This window comes from Melozone crissalis, unplaced genomic scaffold (genome assembly GCF_028551555.1).
Source record: "Melozone crissalis strain CALT ecotype California unplaced genomic scaffold, PUWL_Pcris_2 ptg000016l_1, whole genome shotgun sequence".
NCBI lineage: Eukaryota > Metazoa > Chordata > Aves > Passeriformes > Passerellidae > Melozone > Melozone crissalis.
The window spans coordinates 22052354-22071320 of record NW_026535794.1 but is presented as its reverse complement, the minus strand read 5'-3'; the positions used below and the strand labels follow the sequence as shown (position 1 = coordinate 22071320).

General features: G+C 43.1%; 3 protein-coding genes across 4 annotated transcripts in view; 1 reads left to right on the top strand and 2 right to left on the bottom strand.

The window, feature by feature from the left end:
* Positions 1–28: 28 nt before the first annotated feature.
* On the bottom strand, positions 29–8650 carry ACBD7 (acyl-CoA binding domain containing 7). The gene is made up of 4 exons (XM_054273736.1): positions 8485–8650; positions 561–678; positions 395–457; positions 29–308 (listed from the first exon to the last, which is right to left on the bottom strand). Exons 1-4 carry the CDS (start codon positions 8494–8496, stop codon positions 235–237), a joined length of 267 nt encoding a protein of 88 aa, XP_054129711.1. The 5' UTR covers positions 8497–8650; the 3' UTR covers positions 29–234.
* Positions 8651–10370: 1720 nt separating this feature from the next.
* Positions 10371–16618, top strand: RPP38 (ribonuclease P/MRP subunit p38). Its single transcript, XM_054273731.1, is given in 4 exon segments — positions 10371–10445; positions 10448–10529; positions 10532–10589; positions 12327–16618. Coding segments are annotated over 4 exon segments (1095 nt in total). The 3' UTR covers positions 13207–16618.
* Positions 16619–17068: 450 nt separating this feature from the next.
* The window catches only part of NMT2 (N-myristoyltransferase 2), a 31101-nt gene continuing 29202 nt past the window's right edge, over positions 17069–18967 (bottom strand). For both annotated transcript variants that reach the window (XM_054273728.1, XM_054273729.1), the window contains exons 11-12: positions 17925–18062; positions 17069–17726 (exon numbers count right to left, since the gene is read on the bottom strand). In XM_054273728.1, coding sequence (XP_054129703.1) covers positions 17706–17726; positions 17925–18062 — 159 coding nt within the window. In that variant the 3' untranslated portion in view covers positions 17069–17705. The remainder of the gene's footprint in view (positions 17727–17924; positions 18063–18967) is intronic.

The window sequence follows — 18967 nt, the reverse complement described above, 5'->3', positions numbered from 1 at the left end:
CACAAAATCCATAATTCTCACAGAAAGCTTCATTTATTCTGTTCAAATTTATTTAGATTCATATACAAGCTAGAAATAGATTATATATGTAAATACCCTTTACAGTCAAACAGCTTATGCTTAGAAGATATTAGTGTCAGACCTCACTGAGGAGTTAGTATTGCATTTTTCTCAACAGAGTTAGTTCATTAGCTACTGAAGAGTTAACTATTAGTGGGAATTATTTTGAATATTCTAGATCCCATATTTTTCTACCATTGCTCTTGCTTTAGAGATATAGGCATTCATGGCATCCTCCTTTGATAAACCTGCAAAGGAAAGTAGGAGTAATTATCTTTCTCGTTTGTCATCCTATAAACTTGACTACAGGATGAAAATTTAATTGGTGTAACACCTTTTTTCAGGTTCCATGCCTCCCATTTGGCTTTGCCTTTCAAATCTAGCATTCCTGGACATTCTGTCAAAATAAATGCATAGCTTTGGTTATCATGCAGATTTACATCACATTAGACTGATTTTATCAAGACATGTGATTAAATGGGAAGTATATATAGTAATACCAATATTAATATCTCCAACAGTAGCCTGTTTGTAGAATCCATATAGTTCCTTCAGTTCTTCATCAGTTGGTCTTGTTTTTAATTTTTTTACATCTTCTGCAGCACCATCAAAGTCAGCCTGATGAAAGAACAGAAAGGGTTCTCCTCTCAAGGGGTGTTTTAAAAACATTAGTTATAAGACACACAGTAATATCATTAGACATTCTCAATTACTCACTTGAGTTTAGTCATCAGACAAGAATGGTTCTTATGAAAGAAGCTTCATAAATGTGTACATTTCTAGAAAGGGATATAGGGTTGTATGATTGATAGGGGCAGCCTCCACAATTTATGTGATGTATATGTCTTTTACAGTCACACTGCAGGTATGAAGCCATTCACTGAACTTTACATCCCACAGTAATCTCTGAGTTGTTTTGACTCTGCCTACACTGTGCTGGCTCAATTGGTGGAGCTCAAATCCCCTCTGAGTGGCACTGCCCAATTCACCCTCCATTTCCTCTGCTCTGCTGACAGGGAAGTAGGTGATCAACAGCTGGCACAGAGGTACCTCATGGAGATGAGCCAGGACCACCTTCCACAGTCATCTCTGAAACACAGCAGAGCACCAGAGTAAAGTGTAAATTTACTACTTTCATCACTGAATCACACACTCACATCAACCTGAGGTTGTAGCCATTCTTGCTATAAAGCAGGACTCAGGCTAAGTTTTGGAGTTCTGTTTCATGCCCAGAACATTTCAGAGAGAGACAGATTTTGTATAGTGACTACAGACCCATCAGGTTACCAGACTACTCTAATGATGACTGATACAAGCACTTTAACATGCTATATGCTGGTTTCAACAATTATTTTAGCTTTTGAGTTGGATCTGCATTTACAGAAGCACAGTATATCCTGCACAAATACTTAAAATATACAAAACCAGGGTATTGGTTTTGCATGGCCTGGTTTTTGTAGTTGGGGCTGGTGGGGGGCTACAAGGGTGACTTTCATGAGAAGCTGCCAGAAGCTTCCAACATGTCCAGCAGAGCCAATCCCTGGTGGCTCCAAAGATGGATGTGCTGCTGGGCAAGGCCAGGCCGATTGGAAATGGCGGTAACACCTCTGTGGTAACAGATTTAAGGAGGAAAATAAACAAGCAGTGGGTGCCCAGTTGTGACTACGGCCAGAGAAGAGCAGAGCGAGAACGTGAGAGGAGCGGCCCTGCAGAGCCCGAGGGCAGCGCAGGAGGGGCAGGAGCTGCTCCAGGCGCCGGGGCCGAGATTCCCCTCAGGCCGTGGGGCAGGCCGGGGGCAGCAGCCGTGCCCCTGCAGCCCATGGAGGCCGTGGGATGCAGGGATCCACCACAGCCCCTGCAGGAGCCCCAGGAGGGGCACGGGGATGCCTGGGAGGAGGCTGTGACCCTGTGGAGACCCTGGAGAGGGGCCCTGCTCCCAGGCTGGAGCAGCCTGTCCTTGAAGGGCTGCACCCCGTGGAGGAGTGACCCACAGTGCAGCAGCCTGGGAGGGCTGTTCCCATGGGATGGACTCACACTGCAGCAGCCTGGGAGGGCTGTTCCCATGGGAGGGACTCACACTGCAGCAGTCACAGGGGGCTGTCCCCCATGGGATGGACCCACACTGCAGCAGTCACAGGGGGCTGTCCCCCATGGGATGGACTCACACTGCAGCAGCCTGGGAGGGCTGTTCCCATGGGATGGACTCACACTGCAGCAGTCACAGGGGGCTGTTCCCATGGGATGGACTCACACTGCAGCAGTCACAGGGGGCTGTTCCCATGGGATGGACCCACACTGCAGCAGTCACAGGGGGCTGTTCCCCATGGGATGGACTCACACTGCAGCAGTCACAGGGAGCTGTTCCCATGGGATGGACTCACACTGCAGCAGTCACAGGGAGCTGTTCCCGTGGGATGGACTCACACTGCAGCAGTCACAGGGAGCTGTTCCCATGGGATGGACTCACACTGCAGCAGTCACAGGGAGCTGTTCCCGTGGGATGGACTCACACTGCAGCAGTCACAGGGAGCTGCTGCTCATGAGATGAGCTCACGTTGGAGAGGTTCACAGAGAACTGTCTCCTGTGCCACCCCACGGTGCAGCAGGGGAACGACTCCTCTCCTTGAGCAGCAGCAGAAGCCATGGGTCATGAACTGACTACAACCCCTATTCCTTGTCCCCTTGCACTGCTGGAGTAGGGGGTAGAGCTGAGAAGAGAGGAAGGTGTTTATGAGGGCTTATTTTATTTCTCATTATCCTGCTCTGATTTTGTTAGAAATAAATTCACTTTATGTCTCCAAGTAGAGCCTGTTTTGCCCTCAATGGTATTTGATGACCAATCTCTCTCCTGGTCCTTATCTCAACCCATGAACCATTTGTTAAATTTTCTCTCCCCTATCCAGCTGCAGGAGGGTGAGTGAGTGACTTTGGTGGGTACTGGCATTTAGCCAGCATCAACACACTACTTCAGCTTAAAAGTTTGTGTAAAAGTCAGCAATGATTTGAGCATGAGTATGTGGCTCTGTTTACACCACTGAGATCCTGGCATTACCTCAGAAGTCTGCAGTGTGCTTCCTTATACCACCTTTTCCTTTAGTTAGAGAAAAGATTTGATTTTTTTTTTAAAGAAAACCTAATGCATGTTTATCTCCTTAATTGATGCCTTTCTCCTTGGCAAGTGACTGTGCTGGGTGGGTCAGGTGATGGAAATAAGCAAATAGGAATGAGAGCTAGGTTCACTACAGCATTCTGTATTTGAACAGAGAGAAAGTACAAGAGAAAGCACAAGAGAAAGGTTATTTCCTTTTTAAAATGTAAGAAGGAAAAATGAGTAGTAATTTAATTAGAGAGTGATGTTCAAGCATCTTTCCCCACAGAAAGGCCCTTCCCTGGAATCATGACATATTCACTGCTGTAAGGACACGCCAGCTGGTGGCTGCAGGAGGCAGGAGCAGCGGGCAAAACAGGGTAAGGACAGGTAGCTGGGTGCCCTGCAGCTTCCGGCACTGAAACTTGGCCACTCTACCACCAAGTGAGTCACCTCTGCCTCCCAAGATGGAATTCACTTTTTATTTTGGTCTGGAAATTTAGTTTGGCTAATGAGATTTGCCAGATACAAACTTCTGAGGAATTTCTGATTTTTTGGAAATTTTGAATTGCTGTATGAAACCCACAAAGGGAAGGCACAAGCCTTCTAAGAACAAAAGTGCTTGCCACAGGAGGATGTACATCTGTAACAGCAGTGTTGCAACAAGGAACAGCAGGCAGAGAGGTGCATTTAAAAGAATGTTTAAAAAAAAAATCATGCTGTGTGATTTAAAAGGCATTCTAGCGCCCTGCAAAACAGCAATTAAATCTTGAATATTCTTTAAACTGCAGCTGTAATTTCACAGAACATTAGATGGAAAGGATTCATGATGGCAATACACATCTGAAGGTCTCTCAGTTCCTGGCACCCTTGAAGTGAAATGAAAGGAAAAGACCAAAACCCTGCAGCAATGCAGATGCTTTTTAACAAATAATCTTTCAACTCAATGAGAACCTTAATGCTTGCATAAATGACAAGCAGAAGTGTCTAGGAGATTCCCACCAAGGCCTCCCTGAACCAAATGCCCAGTAGTGGAGAGGGAGGAGTACAGAGAAGAACTGGTGTGCTAAAATTGTTTTAAGTTTGAGAAATGCTGCTGTTCTATTTTGAATATAGCAATTCTTCTGAGAATTAGGCAGATTCCAATTGCCACTTGTCTTCTTAAAGATCTGACACTTGGTCATTCAATAAAGTATATGATTTGGCAGTTTCTGCACTAAATTCTAGATTAAATTAATTCCAAATTATATTTTTAAATCTAGAACTTTATATACTGAAACATGTAATTACTTATGTAGTTTGCTCCTGTTTTAATAAAAATAATTCTCAATGTTACTAAAATGCAACTAGAACCACAGAAAAACATGAAGCTTTAAGTCCACCTTTTGGTGTCTGCTTTCTTTTAAGAACACTGTAGATTTATTTTTTTTTTACCAACCAAGCATTTGGGAGTGCTGCAAAAAAATTACAGGATTTTTCTAGAATCAAAAATCAAAAGGCTTAGAATACGTTCATATGTTATGTATATATATTATTTGTAATTTAGATAAACCAAAATTGTGTGCTCTAGACTACATATAAAAGCTGAATCAATAATGTTGAAATGGCCTTACAGTATCCCTTGTCAGGTTTTTTTTTGTAATATTAATATTTGCTTTCATGAAAGTTTTGACATTTAAATTTTTCTTCTTATGCTGTATTGTCTCTTGGTCTCCTCCTGCACAGCAACTGTACCTGGATTTGCTACAACCACCTGAAATGCTTCAACAAGTTCAGATGTTAAGCTCATTTTTAATTTTTCACCAAAAATTGTTGAGGCCCACAGTAAGTAAGTAAATAACACAATTCTTCCTTTCAGCAGCAAACCCAGAATGGTGAACCCATGTGTTTGGGGCCAGGAAGTCCCACCCGCACAGGCAGAGAATTTGGGGTTTGGGACAGAAGCACCTTGCCCTGTGTCTTAGGCACAGCATGAGTGCCTTCAGTGGGAGCAGGGGGGACAGACACACTGCCACAAGCAGGAGTCTGAGCTCACAGTCCCTGTGAAAGTGATCATGGGGCTTTTTTTGACAGTCAGGTGCCTTATCCTTCCATGAAAACAGGCCTGTTCCACTTTGTGCTCACCTCGAGGAAGAGGCAGGGACATGGGGGTTGCAGAGGAGCTCACATGCTCTGAATTGGCCTCCCAGCCTGCCCCTGAGTCACTCTGGCCGTGCCACACTGCTGTGCCAGCTCCAGGCATGCAGCACTGGCATATGAGGGCGTTCTGTACTGAGGTGGCAAGGCAAGTGTAATGACACAGAAACTCCTATGCATTAACAAGTGTTCTTAGTAGATGTACAGCATTTCTAATGGAGAAGCATTTAACTAGGAGAAACAAAATTAGCAATGCAAACTACCTTACCAAAGAATTAAAAATAGTGGTTCAAAGAAACTGAACTGTACATTTGATGGTCGTGAAAGCAAAGCATTTAAAGTCATACTATTGGTACAGATGTATAAAAGGGATGGACATTCACTTACAAAAATAAATGTGATGACCTACTGCTCAAGGCATTTTTTATAGCTACAATTTTATTAAAATAAACATTTCATTATTAAGCCAAACATTAGAAATGTGACATTCTTGACTATAACTATGACTGACTCCTCCATTACAGACATCTCTTAATATTATCCACACAGGTGCAAACAATAGTAGGACTCTGTTAATTGTAAGATTTAAAATTTGTATCAATAGTAAACCATAACTAGGTTGCCACATTGTTAACATTAAATTAAATAAGTTACTACTGCAGGTGAGCTTCTGCCAGCACTGATGTACAAGGACCATTCAAATCTGTGGAAATCTTTCACAAGTCTGGAATTGTTTTCTGATCTAAACTTCTGTCCTGGTTTTGTCTGGGGTACAGTTAATTTTCTCCCTAGTACCTGGTACAGTGCAGTGTTTTGGATGCAGGATGAGAATATTGTTGGTAACACACTGATGTTTTGGTTGTTGCTGAGTAGTGCTTGCACTGAGCCAAGGACTTTTCAGTATCTCATGCTCTGAACGTGAGGAGCTGCACAAGAATCTGGGGAAGGGGGGAACACCTCTGGGACAGCTCACCAAACTGGCCACAGGGATATTCCACATCACAGAACATCCATACCCAGAGTAGAAACTGGGAGGAGTTGGTCAAAAGAGACTGACTGCTGCCCTGCCCCTTGGTCAGTGGGTAGTAAGCAATTGTATTGTGCATCACGTGCTTCTTCTGGGTTTATCTGCACATGCACTCTCTCTCTTTTTCTCTCTCTCTCATTACTACTATCACAGTATTATGTTTTACTTTTTAAAAAAATCATTAAACTATTCTTATCTCAGCCCATGAGTTGTTGCTTCCTCTCCCTTCTCCTCAGTGCCAATTCTCCTCCCCATCCCACCGTAGGTGAAGCAGGTGAGCAAGTGACTGCATGGTGCTTATTTGCTGGGTAGTGTTAAACCATGACAAGTTCACAGTAAGAATGAACCAGAAGTCCTGTTCAATTGTACAAGACAAAAGATAAAAAGTTAAGGAAACCATTAAGTTAATAACCTTATTTTCCTATAATTTTATTCTATTTGCATCTATAGGCAAGTGTCACAAGATAGTTTAAAGATTTGTAAGAAAGGTGCAGAAATGAAATCTAAATACTAAACCTTTTGTTCTTTATCCTCCTCTAGCCAATCATTCTGCACAGACTGTTGCTTAGGATTTGCCTGCTTACACAACATGCTTATGAGCAGCCTGTAAAAATATAATTTTCTGTTAATCATGTGCCGATAATATTCCCTTTAACTCCCCAAATAAAAAGAATAAAAATATATACAGTCATAAACATACACATGTGCCTTAAAGATAAAAGCACAAATTATCAGACCATTATCAGACACTGTCTTTTTGTGAAGAAAAAAGCTTGAATGAATTCTTCATTTACTGCAGAATATTTTACCAGTTTACAAAACTTAAAAGTATTTTACAGCCTCACTAAAGAGAACATTATTTTATTCATTTGTCCTCATTCCCATACAGCTAGATTCAGTAAATTTATGGATATGGTTGGTAACTGTCAAGCAAACCAGTGTGGACAGACAAGCTCTATAATGTCTAATGCAGAATGCGTATGGCATCTTAAAATTTCAACCACTAATTTTTATGTTTAAGTGTAACTCTATGCAGTTATGGAACAGCATATCATACTGCCTTCAGCTCTTTCTTATCATAATTTATGGCTCATTGCTAAAATCATCAGGCTAACAAATTCACTTGCTAGACTGAGTTTAAGGCAGAATAAAACAAGCTGTAATTTCAGCAATTATTAATGATGCAAAGGTAGTGTTATGTTGGGATTTGGCAATTTTGACCCACGTAAGAAAGAGATTTCTTCTTAGCTGTAACACAGCACAATGAAACCTCTGTGCTATTCAGCATAATTGCAGCTCAGAAGAAAATTGCTAAGCTGCTGGCAATGCACTCCCTGCATCTAGGTCACAGCATTGTGCTGCTCGCTCTTTGCAAAATGAACACCAACTAAGCTGAGGCAGACATAATGAGACAGGGATAGAAGAGCTTGCAAATCTTGAAAGTGAAAGGGATAATAGGAAAGCCTAAAGAAGAAAATCAGCTTAATCTACCAGGACATGGCCAGGACAAGGGAAGTATTCATAGTTTCCTACAAAGGTAGGAGGCTAAAAGCCAGCAATGAAGATGATTTCCTCAACAGCTATTTAAAGCTACAATCAGAGAGTACATAAAAAGAAGCACTCTGTCTAGCTAGAAGGTAAGTAGAAGCTCTCCTACCAAAACACAAAGCTATCAAATTGTAGCAGTCCAAAGATGCATACACCCTAAAAAAGCTGCGCAACTTATTTAAAAATTATTTACACTTCCCAAATGCACATATAGCACTGTCTCAGCGTTAGAAGTTTCCCTCCTCCTTTAACAGCTCCAAGCAACTAGCTAGAGTATAAGTATGTACCTGCCTTTCCATGTCTAACTCAGTCCTAGCAAACTCAGATGCCCGCCTGGAGAAACATAATTCATGCATACTCTGAACACATGAAAAAAAATCCAAAATATTACATGACCCATGAAACAGTTCATATTAACCAGCTTGCTTCTCGTCCTCCACTTGTGAAAAGTAATGCACTATTTAACCTCCAAGGGTTCAGGCAGTTTTCCCTTGCCACAAGGTAACCTTGATTCTGCAGTAAAAATCTTTACGCGGAAGAAGCACCACAGTCCGCAGCACGGCATCACACAGACGCACAGCGCATCCCTCTCCTCGCCTGTCTCCCCAGATGCAGAATCGCGTACCTGGAGAGTCATGATGCTGCGGGGATGCGCAGGGAACGGCCTCGCTCCTTCCTCTGGCGGGGACGCGGCGCGTCTGCCAGCGGGCTGCGGCGGCGCTGGGCCCGTGCCCGTGAGCTCAGCCCCGCAGCGCTCGGGCACTCGCTGCTGCCGCCGCGCCCTCGGCTCGGGGGGCGGGGGGCACGGAGCGCTGAGCCCCCGCGGGCTCCGCTGAAAGCCTCAGCTCCAGCCGCACCACTGCGGATTAGGCTGCCGGGCTGAGGGCAGAAAGATTCCCAAGCCGTTTGTTTGACAAAGGAATTTCTTAAGTGATTTGAAGTGCAACCAGTCCAGTTATTGGACACGTCCCTTCTGCCGCATTCCCTGACCATGTCCATGTCCAGCCAACCTGGGACTTCGCAACCTTCAGCTGCAGCTCTGAAAAACACGAGGGTCATCTCAAGGATGCCTCACACAAGTGGCTACACACACAAAATACACTGTAAATGCTGATTTTCAATTTGGTCTACTAAGTACAGAATAAAAATATTAAATCAATTGATAAACTACCCTACAAGTGTAACCACTGAAGAAAAAAAAATCCATCTCTCTTGTATCAATGAATTATTTACATTCATGCCTCTATATACTTATGTATGTGAAAAATGCGTATTCTATGATTGGCTTTTGGCAAATGTTAAAGTGAATATTATATGTGTTGTGTTAGAATGCAATGCTGTACTAATTCTCTTAATGCGTTAAATATAGTTTTAGGTTATAAAAAATGTTAAAATAGAAACGATGCTATGTAGAATACTTTTTTTTAAAGAAAACACTTGCAGTGAGATAGCAGCCACAGGACACCTAAATCTTTCAGAGAAAGCTGATTTATTGCCTTCTTATCAGAAGAAAAGAACTTCTTCCCGCCTCGAAGGCGCTGTCAGGATTCAGAGGAAGAAGCTGACGATGACCAGACAGAGTCCTGTGTTTGAATGGAATTTATGCATCATGTATGAAGTGTATGAATATGCAACAAACTATTGCTTTTAGGAGTTAATCTTTTGTTAACGTGTGTCCTTTTTCAGGCTCGTGCTGCCCAGAAAGATGTCTGTAACTTTTTGGTTCTATTGTCTCATATTGTCCTAATTCACACTGTCCAAATTATTTTTACTCTAATTGTGTTACTATTTTATAACCATTTTATTACTATTGAACTTTTAAAATTTAAAAAAACCAAGTGATTGGCGTTTTTCACATGTACATAATTTCCTAAGCATAGTTTGATCTATGGTAGGTACTTCTGCATTTTTTAACCCACTAACTTCCATAAAACTATGCCAAAAAGTAATTTGAGGGGAAACAAGTCCAGGTTAAATTAAATCAGGAATCAACAAGGAAACAACCCAAGTAAATGTAAGTAAATAGGAGATTAAAATAAAAACTTGAAACATTTCTGTAGTACCAGTGCCCTAGCAAAGAAGCTCTGCTCTTTCAGTGCCAAAGAGCTGTGCTTAACTATGCTGTGCACTACGGTGAATGTGGAAAATGAACGCACTTGTGAAGATCTGTTAAAGGCTGAGGGCAGATTGCGGGTAACGCTGAATGGAACCAGTCCTCGCCTGTCACCTTGGTCACAGCACACACTGTCCGTGCACGGCACGGCGCGCACTGCACCGCAGCGAGGGACTGTCCTGGGGCTGTGCAGCTCCTATGAAGCACCTGGTGACCCGGCCCTGAGTGCGCTAGCTGACATGGGACTGAGCAGGTCTGCCATCGCCTATGCGCCGGTTTTCGGGAGCGCTCGAGCCCTGGGAGCGCCAGTAGTGAGCCTACGGTGAGACCCGGCAAGAGCAGGCCCTGGGCACCAGCGCTTTATGGCTGCCGTGCACTAACACTGCATGCGCTTGGGCATGCGGCCTTGAGCGCAGCGCGGGCACCGCCCGCCTGCCGAGAGCCGCCACAGCGGGAGCCGCCACAGCACCGCCCCAGCTCCTCCTGCTCGGCCCGCTCCGGACACCGCCCCGCCGCGGAGAGACTCCCACGCCGCGGCCGGGGGCGGAGCGGGACCGGAGGCGGAGCGGGACTAGGCCGCGTCCCGCGGCGTGTTCCTGTAGCGCGGGAAGGCCGAGGTAAGGGCGGCTTTGCTCTAGCAGGCGCGGAGCAGCTGCGGTCTGAGCCTCGCGGTCGGGCAGCCGGAGGCCGCTCCGCTCCCCGGGCCCGGGCCGGCCCGCAGTGCTTGGCGGCTGAGAGGCGGCGGCCCGGGGAGAGGGTGCTGCGGTCTGGGGAGAGGGTGCTGCGGTCTCGGCGGAGCCCTCGCCGCACAGGGAGCCGGCGTTGTGCGGGGCCGTGCTTAGCCCGCGTTTCGCTGTTGCCGGGAGCTGGAGGAGCCCCGGAGCGCCCTGCGGCGGAAGCGCTGCGGAGATTCCTGGCGGAGGTTCCTGGCGGAGCGGGCGGCGTCTCTGGGATCTCCCTTCCGCCGGAAGCGAGGGGGTCGCGACCGCGGTGCGAGGTGGAGGAGCCGTGCTCGTTTGTTCACTTGTTGCTCTGTTTCCTTACTCCTGCACGCTTGTCTTCTTCAGGAATGCCCATTTTGAAAAGAAAAATGTCATCTTTGAACTATGAACATGGTTTTTTTCTTATTGTGTTTGTTGCTGATTTTGCCTGTCAAAGGTCATCAGAGCATCCCTAATTAAAAGCTTTAAAAAGTGATAACCCAGAGCTCTTTTTTTTTTTTTTTAACAATCACAAGCTTCCATTCAGTCACACGTAAGAATTCTTGTGGTCATGTCCATTTTTTAGTTGTGTTCACTTTTTGGTTGTTGCTACTGTGATGGCAAGCAAAAGGGATTAGGTAACTGCATGAATTGATAGCTCCGTGAAGGACTAATAGGTTAAGTCGGCACATCTTTATCCTTACATCCCAAATGCAACCATTCTGCGTGCTTGGGAGCTGAGGGGAATGCCAGCCCTGTCCTCCCCAGCTGGTTTCTCCAGTTTCCACTGTTGGGAGCAGATAACTGGATTGGATGGACCATCACTGAGGTGGCCCAGGGCATTTCATCGATTATTCTGAGAGTACTCAGGAGTGCTCCAGTGGTTTTTTTGTATTTTGGAATTGGGGGCTTTGCAATTTAGCAGGGACTGCCATCAGCCTTGACCTCATGCCTTCACTGCTACTCCAGAGTAGATCAATCAGAGCAAGAACAATTACACTTTCTGCCCTCCTGTTCAGTTTTTCTCACCCGTGAAGGCATTGTCCAGGTGACATAAAAGACACTTGAACTTTTGGAGGCATGTAGGGGATTGCCTTCCTTCCCTGAAAGCATAAATTGTTAAAAAGTCTGCAAGTTTTTATCATACCTCCCAAATACAGGGAAACACAAAGGCACGGACTGAAGATTAAAAAATCAGATTTATAAAATTCCTAAATAATTCAGGAACTTGTTTTATGTTGTGATTTTTTGCCTTTTCCCCCTCCCATGTCATGGGGGGGCAATGCAGCTGTGCAACATTAAAAATGGAGTGGTCCTTCAACCTGTGATTCTGGGGATAGTTTGTTGCTTCGTTGGGCTTGTGGTTTTTTTTACATCTGTAATACCTCCAGCTGCTTTTGTTCAGCTTTAGAAGGGTCTGTTGTCACTGCTGTTGCCATACTGTCTGGTCCAGCTTTTTTTATTTATTAAAAAAACCCAACTCCACACCTGCCTTGTGGAAGATGTGTGAAGGATTGGTGCCGTGAGGTTGATAGATGCCAGTATCACTGACATGCAATGTTTCTCTTCTGCATTCCCAGAAGAAGTTTCTGGTAACAATGTCCACAGCAGACAGTACAGTATTTGAAGTAATGTCTTGCTCTTTCGTCCTAGGGTGACAAAACACAGAATCAACCACCTCAGGATGTCTGTAATTCAGCCAGGCACGGCAACACTTCGGAAAGCAAAGAAAACCACTGTAAAAACATGTCTAGATAACCCCTTTGTTTTCCAATGGAAAACCATCGATGGAGAAGATATGCATTTTATACTGGAGACCTTAGAAGAAAGGATTAAACATATTGGACTTAAAAAGATTGAGAGTCCAAGAAAGAAAAAACGTTCCCTCACAAAAAAACAAACAGAAAGAAAGTGTGATGCCGGCACCAATGATTTCCCTAAAGAGGAAGCAGAAAGCCACCAACAAAAACCAGGATGGACTGACATAAGTATCAGAAGACAGCTTGCTATTGGAATTAATGAAGTTACAAAAGCACTGGAAAAAAATGAGCTTCTCCTCTTGCTGGTGTGCAAGTCTGCCAAGCCCGCGATGCTCACGTCGCACCTGGTGGAGCTGAGCGCCAGCCGCGCCACGCCGGCGGGGCAGGTGCCGCGCCTCAGCGAGACCCTGGCGCCCCTCCTCGGCCTGACCTCCGTCCTGGCGCTCGGCTTCCGAAAGCGCTCAGACACATTCACCGAGGCTATAGCAGCCATAGTCCCAAAGATACCGGCCTTGGAAGTGCCGTGGTTTCAGTACAGAACTGAAGAATCCATGGCTTATGCAGACACAGATTCCTCAGGAAGCCTGGAACCCGAAGAGCTTGCAGAGGCGCTGGGGGATAAGCTCACAAGTCAGAAGCGGAAGCATACGGAAAGCAGTCAGCCTGATCTTTCACATGTAATTTTGCAGCCTTTGAAAATCAAGAAACTTGTCCCAAATCCCAATAAGATAAAGAAGCCACCTCGCAAAAAGAAAAAGGCTTTTTCAGCATAACTGAGTTTGGTTCTTTCTGTAAACAGATTTTTAAATGCAGGATGGAGTACAGTTCTAGCAGTTCTTTTAGGCTTTACAGTGTAAAGGTCTTGAATACAGTGTGAACTTCATGTTGCATTTGGCTGAGGTACTTTCTGCTTTAATAAAAAATATTGTTCAGACTTGGGTGTTAGTCTTTACTGGGGGTAGGTATTTTCATTTGCAGCTGGAGATCAGAGTTAAAGCCGGTAATGAACATGCCAAAGTAATTTTAAGACATAATTTATACTTCTTTGGAATGAATACAAAGCATTAAATGAACTTTGTCTTTTTACACAGATGAACATGCTTTAAGCAAAAGAGATTTAAGTATAATTACTCAAACAAATAAATACCAAAAGTGAAAGTTTATTTAAACAAAGGTCCATGCCAGTATAAGTCTTTTAAAGCTGAGTTCAAGTAAATAGCACAAGCAGACTTCCCTTTTGAACTCTTATTATAGTTTGTTTTGCTGAACAACTTGTTTTTGGTCACAAATGTATGCAGACTTGGGTTCCACCTGATTCCTGGTGCATGGTATGCTGAAGGAAAAGCTATTTCCAAATACAAATCCAAATTACTACTGCTGCGGTATTAAAAAAAAATACTTCCATATGCAAACTATTAACACATATCCTCTGAGAAAATGTAAACCTAAACTCCATTAGATCTCTAAATGAAATCTAACATTATTTCCCAGGAAACTGACATAAGCCATATACTGTTTTATATAACGTAGATGAGAACTGTAACTGCTACAAGACTGTAAATGTAATTTCTGAGTTTCCTTTAATTTTACAGGGGACTATAAACAATTTTCTAATGAGGGCGTTGGGTGGTAGGAAGGAAGGGAAATAGCACTGCAATTCAGGCAATCAACAGCCTAGGAATTTACTTGTAGAAGAAAGCATAAAATACCTTAACTGAGTAACTTTTGTTGTTCCTTAAAAGGTAAAACTTACATTATTTTTCAGAGATTTGTTAATCCAGACTTCCACTGCCATCCAATAGCTCATCTGTATTTTGAATTTATTTAGAGATTGCTTTAGTTCATGATACCAACTATGAAGGCAGGCACTAGCAATGAGCAGTGATTGTGTAGTCATGATGCTCCTTGAAGTTTAAACACAGCATTTAAATGCTACAATTTTTGTCTGTGTCTGAGGGTTCAAGAAGAGGTGAGATTTCTTTGCCTTGCTTCACAGTCCTTGATACAAGTCCTTTTTTCTGGATTTCTGAGTGCATAAAACTTGAATGCATGCTAGCACTAGTGTGTTTCATTCCCAGGCTGGCTAACCATAGCATAAGAGTTGTAGCATTTAGACAGAGCATAAGGATTAGCTTTGGTAAAGAACATAAGCACAGCAATCATCTTTCAAGCACTTCACTGCCTGCCCAGGTCCATCTCTGTCTTCAGGGATTTGGCTTCCCTCTGCAGATAGGAAGTTACTTTGGGAAAGAAATAACAGATGTTTAAAAAGTCAGGTGCAAAAGGTGGTAGAGCAAGCTTTACATTTGCCAAGCCTTTGCAAACACCTATTAGGTTCTGGGGAGTCATACCTTCATAGCAGGACTAATGCACACAGGTTCAACCCTGGAAACAAGAGAAGGGTCTCTCCTATTGAGCTCCTGACAGTGGCCCCACACAGATCACACAGATATTCACCTTTTGTTTAGTACCTGCCTAGGAAGTCAAAGTGAGTTGCCACAATTTTCACCTCTGGAGTCTTATTATGTGGGTGCAGGCTGGGACGCCTTCAAGATTCAAGTCCTCTTGATGCTGTGATACTTCAGCTAAACACTACAAGTGAAGAGCACTCAGCAGGACAGAAGAGGCCATGCTTAACACACACAAGTCCATGAAGGGAACTCTTCAAGAGCTGCCCAAGCACTCAGGCTTAGATGCCTGTTTCCCTCATGCTCTGGCTGATAAATTTTCTCTCTCAGCTACAGTGCTGCACAGCTTCTACAGGAGCATGTCTCTGCCCTCCAGCCCCCTAGTGAACATGCAGAGGGAGCCAGACTGAAGTTTATCCCCTGAATTCAGAAGCAAATGGCACTATTTTACTAGAAGAGAGCACAAGACTGGCCATGCTCCTTCCTTCATGTGCCCTAATCTAAAGATTCAGGCAGAAGCCAGGCTGCAGGAAACCCACGTTCATGTATGTCTTCTACCTGGACATACTTGGTGCTAGCATGGCCTCAGTTATACAAAGGACAATACTTGGGAGGATCTGCCTTCTGATTTCAGAGCAGAAAAGAAATCATCTGCCTAACATTTCTTCCACCACAATTTTTTGAGGGGAAGAAAGGCAGAGAACATAACATATCCTTCACCTGGGCTGTGATCACCTGGGCTGTCTCAGCAAGGAAGTATCTTTGCTATGAGAACAGAGCTATGCCCTGCTGTCCCAGCTCACCTCAGGCAGCCCTGAGTGAGGACTGCTGAGGCTCTGCCTTTAAGAGCTGAAGAGGAACACATTGAGCTCCTTGGTGAACCTCATCCCAGAGTGCTCCAGGAACATGCCTGCCAAGGAGGCACCACCTTGCCTTCTAGGAGATAAAAACTTAAATCTTTGATGGAGTCAAGATTAAATCCGTCTTGTTGCTTCAGGTATCGCTACCATCAATGACATTTTCAGGCACTTAATTCTGCTCAGGCCTCACACAGAGTCCAAGCTGTCTCTGCACCACCTGCTTTGACTGCTACTAGGAGGGAGGTATCAAGAGTGGCCAGAGATGTAAAGCCCAACTGCACTGTGAGATTTTCTGTGAAGTCCTTTTAAATTCATGAGGTCCTGAGCTGGTGCACAGCCAGGGGTCAAACAAACCACGTTCAGTCCCTTCCTTTGAAGGAGGTTGAATGCTTTAATCAGCTATAATGCATAAGGGAAAGTATTTATCACTGTTTCTAGGGCAGAATCCTCTCACCACAATTCAACAAGAAAAAGAAACCAAACCACAAGCCATTCACACAGTGGAAAATGAGCAGGAAGAAAGAAAAACCCCACTGCTACAAGGTAGTGGGTAGGGCTAACAGTTATGAAGAACAGACAAATTTATCTTCATGTACAGAATTAAACTTTCAGCAAAATGTGCTGTCAGAATTACAGGCATGTTTAAAAGGAAAGTCAGACATTTGCATTTCATGAGATATTCAAGTCACATTCAAAAGATGCTCACAGCACAGAGGCTTCACTATACCACAATTTGGCACTTTCAGCTAGAACAGTTTCTTAACACAGATATTCTCAGTGCTCACGCTTCTGCAGCATCCATGAGCTGAAAGAACTGCTATCCTCTCTAGCTATGACGCTATGCTGGAATGCATATAAAGTGCTTCAGAAGCCACTCCCATTGCCGAGCATTCATGAGGGAATTAAAACAGCTCCACCCAACACAGATCAGCCCTTCAGGAAGTGCAGCACAGAGACTTCCAAGGACTGAGGGCAGAGTATTTCTCTTCTGCTTACCAGCCACATATATAGCAAAACTTCTTGTTCCAAAGTCAGGATAAAAACACTACCAGGAACAATTTATGAATACATATTTACACAAGGTACTTTTCATTAGAATTACAGACTTCATAGGAAATCAGAGTAGACAAAGGAATATGTGCAATTTCGCAGAAGCGTTGAAAACATTCAAACTATAAATATCCTGATAGCACTACTAAAATTCTTAGTTTTACACACAGGCTGATGTTATTCTACTGAGGAAAAACTAAGGTATTGTGCCACAACTGTAAATTAAGTACAGTAATGTATTATCATTCTGGCAACATAGATAACACCTGCACTGAACAGTGCGATACTGTTAAATCAATCCACTGATCTATTGAAGATCAAAGTACAAATCTGTATTTTTTATTGATTTGGCAGCGTTGCTTATGGAGAAACAAATGCACTAGTTAAACCAGTACACTGTCATACTGCTCCAGTTACAAAAACATCCAGGACTTTCATAGAGCTACAAAGGTATCATACTTCATTTTCCCCCAAATGATGATATCCATGTTAAGTAAATAAGCAAAGATACTCCAGTTTGTATCCTTCATTCTGTTACACTGACATACATACATCACCACTTAATAAATAGAAATGCAGCAGTTCATCCACATAATAGCAAATATTTTTGTACCCTAATCCACCACTGAAGTTCAGTTTATACAAAACAGTCTTTTCTACAGAGTGGAAAAAAATACCTTCTTCTCATCCAGGATCAAGCTAAGCTTTGAAACTTAAATGAATGTGCTTTTTATTCTTTTCATGGACAATAGAAGAGTTTCATGAACCGTCTGATCTATCTGAAAATGCATAAATTTGGTCACATGTGGATGTCTTCATTGATCAGATTTAATGGACTATTTCAGTATCACTGACGTTGTGCTTTTACTCCTCTTGAACAAGACCATTTCAAGAGTTATGGAGATCAAATTAACTCAAAGGATGACCTCAAGAGTTCTAGAAACATAAGCGTTCTCATTGTAATACAAGACCAACCTAAAGGAAGAAGAAAAATACGGTATTTTAGTTCAAGTATGGCAGTAAACCTAAACATAAGCAGTCTTCTGCATCTCAATTATGGATCATAAACAGGGCCAATTACAGTATTTTTAAAACTTCTGCCCATTGTTGGCCAGTGTAAATTAATGTACCATTTCATCTAATGGAATTCAGGAACTCATTTTTCTCCCTTACCTTTTCAGATTCCATGCCTGGACATCTCCAGTTGTACAAGTAATACTGCAAATTTCCATCTCCAATCCCAAACTTGAGCTTTTCCAGGAATGTTTTGTTTTCCATTAAGTCTAGTGCATTGAACACATCAAATCCTTTCTGGCAACAGCAAAACATTTTTAAAATTTTACTTTTGAAATTTTCAAATGACACACAAATGATACTTTACAGAGTGGCATATGGTATCCAAGAGACTTAGGCTAATTAAAAGGAAAAAATACAATGGAATAAATCTTGCCTTTTAATTAGGTACACACACAAAGACATTTCTCAATAAAAACTAAAGTATAATGCACATCTGTGCTTGAAGATTAGCTCCAAAAGGGTATAAATTTTAAAGCCATTTTCAGGGCCTAATGTCTAAAGAGTCCCTAAAACATTTTCCATTATTTTACCCTTAGAGACATGCATTTTTTACAGTCACATACAGTGTTTTGACACATATGGCCTATTCTAGTTGAAGCTCATAAATACAGTTACTGTGTTTTTCAGCAATTGATCATTCTGTTAATGATAAACATAACTTTGTGATTTAGTCCTTTTCTGAAATGCCATTCTCTTTAGAACTCAAATCTTTCATGTGATTCTCCCTCCCTTACTTGTGCACTCTCTACCAAATCCTCATTCATAAACCTCCCAAATTCACCACAAAAAGACATTTTTTGCCTCAGAAGAGGCATGCAGCCAAATCAGTCTCAAGAGTTTTTCCTCCATCGACACATACTCAAATCCTTTCTCCTCACTGGGAACTCTTAGCAAGCAACCTAAAGCCCAGGGCTGGTAAGCCATTGCAGCAATAATCATCACACATGGAGAGCTGAATTTGCTCAGGGGTGTGGATATAAAATCCATTTATTTGCAATTAACTACAAGGGACTCTGACCTAAGCTCCTGGAGTCTTAACAGCACAAAGGTACAGCACCAGCAGGACATGATACACTTTTAAGACAAAAGGTGCAAAACAAAAATGCTCAATTACTTAAGCACAATAAGATGGGGTAGGG

Coding starts and splice junctions, on each gene's coding strand:
- ACBD7 (XM_054273736.1), bottom strand. Junction 458..560: donor TGTTGGAGATATTAATATTG/GTATTACTATAT, acceptor TTATTTTGACAG/AATGTCCAGGAATGCTAGAT. Junction 309..394: donor GGCATGGAACCTGAAAAAAG/GTGTTACACCAA, acceptor TTTCCTTTGCAG/GTTTATCAAAGGAGGATGCC.